The sequence below is a fragment of the Chenopodium quinoa genome, unplaced genomic scaffold (assembly GCF_001683475.1).
Source record: "Chenopodium quinoa cultivar QQ74 unplaced genomic scaffold, ASM168347v1, whole genome shotgun sequence".
Taxonomy (NCBI): domain Eukaryota; kingdom Viridiplantae; phylum Streptophyta; class Magnoliopsida; order Caryophyllales; family Amaranthaceae; genus Chenopodium; species Chenopodium quinoa.
The window spans coordinates 4,805,082-4,809,612 of NW_018743510.1; the positions used below are offsets into that span (position 1 = coordinate 4,805,082).

Consider the following 4,531-nt stretch of genomic DNA (forward strand, 5'->3'; position numbering starts at 1 on the left):
GCAAGATTTGACATGTGATTTCAAATCTCACCAACTAAATTTATAAGTTAAAAATGCCTTACGGCTAAAATAAACTTTATACATTGTAGAAAAAAATTGTACTCCTTCGATTTCTTAATGTTAGTCTCATTTACATATATCATATATCAATGCAAATCTCTGATCGTAAATATATTTAATCTCACGCTAGCAAAAATTATAAATATTAGATATAATAAATTAATTATTGAGATGAATAAAACTAGATCTTATACGACTATGTTTGTTTTTACACATAGAGAAATTTATAACATTCTCTTAAATAGTCAAAATATTATAAATGAGACTGAAACGGATGGTGTATTAATTAATAATTAGCTAGACTTGGACAAGTATGTAAATAGATCGATGGCAACTCTGGTTTAATAACACTAAAGGTATTAATAAAGAGAAGTGAAGAGAACACTTGCAATAATTTTACAATGAGTGTTGTAGCGGCCATTTTAGCAGTTTTAGGACTGTTTGTGGTAGCTTTTATAGTGAAAATGGTAAATGCTATTGTACTGAAGCCTAAATGGCAAGAAAGTGTGTTAAGGAAGCAAGGAATTAATGGCACTACTTTCCAGTTATGGGGTGGTGAACGAGCTAGGCTCAGTCAATTAAAGGTTAATGGCATTTCTTCCATGCCCAAAACTTTATCCCACGATATTTTATCATGCTCCCATCCTATTGAGTCCCATTTAATGGAGAAATATGGTACGTTTGTCAACTTTTGTTACTTGAGCAAGTTTATATATTCTACGAAGCAGCATATTTAGTTGCTATTGATTGATTATCTCTTGTTACCGCCCTTGTAATTGATTTGTAAGATATAATTGTTGTATAATTTCCAGATCTTAAGTGAAGCAACAAGATAAGCAGAAGAAGATCGAGTCAAAAAATAAATAATAAATTATGGAACGAAATCAAATGTGTATGATGAACTTCAAATGTAATTAGAACTTAAAATTTTTATTTTTACGTAGTCCATAGTTATGTATTAATGTGTTTAACTTATGAACTAATTTTACTTTGAAAAAAAATAATTCATAATTTTGTAGACTGAAATAAAGTGCAATATCTATGTGAAATAGGTAAAATGTTCTTCTATTGGACGGGGACCGTGCCTAGAATAGTGTTGATGGAACCAAAGTTGATTAGAGAAATGTTAACGAATAAATCCGGAGAATTTCAAAAACCAGCTATCAATGGTTTCACCAGACTCTTTGTTGCTGGTGTCTCATCTTTGAATGGAGATAAATGGGCAATGCACAGAAAGTTGCTGAATCCAGCCTTCCATATGGCCAAGTTACAGGTTTAGTTTTATGCTATTCTCTCTCTTTTTTTTGTTCTTTTTTACTAGGATATTTGGATAACAGTAATTGTACAAACTGTCAATATATAACATGTGCAAAATTCTACTCTATCTGAACGTGTTTATTACCCCTGGTTGTGTAAAATTATACGAGGATCGACATGATTATATTACTTATCCCACTGCACTTTCAATTAAAATTAGTGGTGTTCGTAACTAAATCTCCATTTCCGGCATTTAAACTACTCTATGTAGCAATATATATCAATTACGTTCAAGTATGTAATAATAAACTGTTGCGATTTCTGCCAGGGAATGGTGCCATCCATACTAAAGTGCACACAAGGAATGATTTCGGCATGGGAGGGAATTCTAAGAGCAAAGGATTCATGTGAAATTGATGTTTTCGCCGAGTTTCAAAAATTAACAGCAGATATTATATCAAATGTGGCCTTTGGCAGCAATTACGAAGAAGGAAGTAAAGTATTTCAGCTCATGAATGAGCAATCTAAGTTACTTAATAAAGTATACTATATGGCCGCATTTCCATTCTTAAGGTAACCACTTTTTGTAAGACATTATTTTGAATAGGATCGTTCAATAGTAGTCTTCAAAAAAAGATGAAGCCACACGTACCTTAATCAATGGATTCAATTAAACCTAACTAATCTTGTGCAAACATTATATAGAGTACATCTATATTTAAATGTATACTTGTACATGTGGTGGGTAAGAGATTGTTTTACTTACATACAAATGAACCTCAACGTAGGCATTTGCCAACGAAAACAAATGCAAGGATGAAATACATCCAAAAAGAAGTCACAAGTGCATTGAAAGATATAATTCAAAAGCGCCAGAGAATCATGAAAAAGGATGGTATTGTCAAGGATGATTTGTTGGGATTGATGCTACAATCAAATCTCAACAGCCAGTTAGTGGGTAAAGGAATGACATTACAAGAGCTTATCGATGAATGCAAGCTATTCTACTTTGCAGGGCATGAGACAACTGCGAATTCGCTCACTTGGGCTATTGTAGCTCTGAGCATGCACCAAGACTGGCAAGAAAAGGCAAGAGATGAAGTGTTTAAACAAGTAGGCCGTGAACATACACCTACCTTCGACGACCTAGGCCGTCTCAAAACTGTAAGTTATTAGTGCTTGAGTATTTGACTTTGCAAGAAAAAAAATAAAAAAATAAATAAAAATAGCAATTCGTTGTGTCCTTGTCTTAATTGTTGTGTATTGTAGGTGACCATGGTTTTGCAAGAAACATTAAGGCTATATCCACCTTCTAGCATAATTCGGACCACGGGTCAAAAAGGAGCAAAACTAGGAGATAAACAACTTCCTGGTGGTGCCCATGTTTTCATCCCAACACCATGTGTTCATCGAGATCAAGAAGTGTGGGGGAAAGACGTGCTTGAGTTCAACCCTAGTAGGTTCTCTGAGGGCGTTTCGAAGGCATCCGATAAAGATTCAGCCCCGTATTTCCCATTTGGATGGGGTCCAAGGGTTTGCATTGGCCAAAACTTATCCATGTTAGAAGCTAAGATGGCTTTGTCTATGTTGCTCCAACGCTATACCTTCGAGCTTTCGCCTTCTTATACTCATGCGCCGTCCTTTATGTTGACCCTCGAACCCTTTCACGGGGCCCCAGTCATTATTCGTAGGCTCTAATCAAGCTTAATTATTTCGATCTCGTTCCGTCCATTGCTGATGTTTTGGGTTATTGTTGTTGTTCTTTAGTTTGTAGTGTTGTACTGTGTTGGTTTTCCCGGCAAAGATAAGAGCAATGAGTTTTGCAACTCAAATATTATTAAATAAAACTTATGTTTCCGGGACAATATTTCAATCTGATCCTTTAAAATTTGGTAATACTCTTTATATCTTGAACACTCATAGATTTTACGAAATATTTAATATAATGATACATTTAGTTTGTATATAATCAATCAATCAATCAAAGCCTTCATCCCATAAGTAGAGTCGGTTTCATGAACCAAAAGTGATTATTCCGAATAGGCATCCACAAAAATCTTCCTCCTCCATCCCTATCGATCAAATACCTCATTCTCATGCAAATCCATATGCTTCATATTTTTCCTATACATAACTACATTTTTGATCTATTGCAAACCCTAAATCCGTTGTATTATACGTAGCATTGTCAAAACGGTTTGATAATTCGATTTCGGTTCGGTTTGGAACCGGTTCGTTTTGAAAACAGGTCGGTTAGAAATCGGTTCAAGTGTCTTATGAGTTGATTTCGGTTCGGTTCAAATTAATATCAGTTCGGTTCAGTTTTGGTTTATTCTTAAGCGGTTTTAATTCGGTTCGGGTTGTAAACAGTTCGGGAAGTTAATGGTTCGGTGCAAACGGGTTGCGGTTCGTTAACGATTCGGTGTAAACGGTTTTTATCCCGATTCAAACGGTTTCGGGGTAGAAACGGTTCGGTTCTTTTGCGGTTCAGTTTTATTTCAGTTCGGTTTAGAACGAGTTCGCTTCTTATACAATTTAACATCATTAGGATCGGTTTGATTTCGGGTTTACTAGAATACGGTTCGAGTCGGTTTTCAGTTTCAAAAAATATTTTTTATTATAATTTTTCAAGCTAGAATTTTTCGAGTTTCTTTATTGATTAATAATATTCTTTATTATAATTTTTGTACTGACTTTAATTTGTTTTTAAAAGATCAAAGGATGCAATCATCTCATTCTGAAAATTTCGAGAATTACAATAATACATCATAAGAATTCGACTTGTCCAACTTTGGTCCAATATAATTATGAGCAAAATATGAAGCTTTTTGATGATGTCGTTTAAGAGAAGTTGAAGATTGTTTTGCTTAATCCATAATTACGTAGAAAATTTAAGGAAAATAATAATGTACTCCGTAATAATCATGTGTGCATAATTAGATTTCATTTAAAATTCCTTTTAATGTGTATTAATCTTCCTTTTATAGTAAGCGGTTTGTAAATGGCTCGATTTATAAGCGATTTCGGTTCATGAACGGTTCGGTGTTGGGTTTCTTAGTGTCCGACACTACGCGGAATGAAACCCGCACACTAACTAATGTAACTAAACATGCAATCACATAATTAAACAACAAGAGAGAGAAAGAGAAAAGATGATCTTACCCTCGACGCGTGCTTCGCTTGCTTACAAGCTCTTACTTGAAAGCTCTAGCTT

The 4,531-nt window shown here is 34.4% G+C and overlaps 1 protein-coding gene across 1 annotated transcript; it reads left to right on the forward strand.

Annotated features, from left to right (window-relative positions):
• The first annotated feature begins 321 nt into the window (after window positions 1-321).
• Window positions 322-3,215, forward strand: LOC110739776 (cytochrome P450 CYP72A219-like). The gene is made up of 5 exons (XM_021920248.1): window positions 322-735; window positions 1,113-1,333; window positions 1,646-1,890; window positions 2,106-2,481; window positions 2,587-3,215. The coding sequence occupies exons 1-5, from the start codon at window positions 462-464 to the stop codon at window positions 3,013-3,015; spliced, it is 1,545 nt and encodes a 514-aa protein (XP_021775940.1). The 5' UTR covers window positions 322-461; the 3' UTR covers window positions 3,016-3,215.
• The last annotated feature ends 1,316 nt before the right edge of the window (window positions 3,216-4,531 follow it).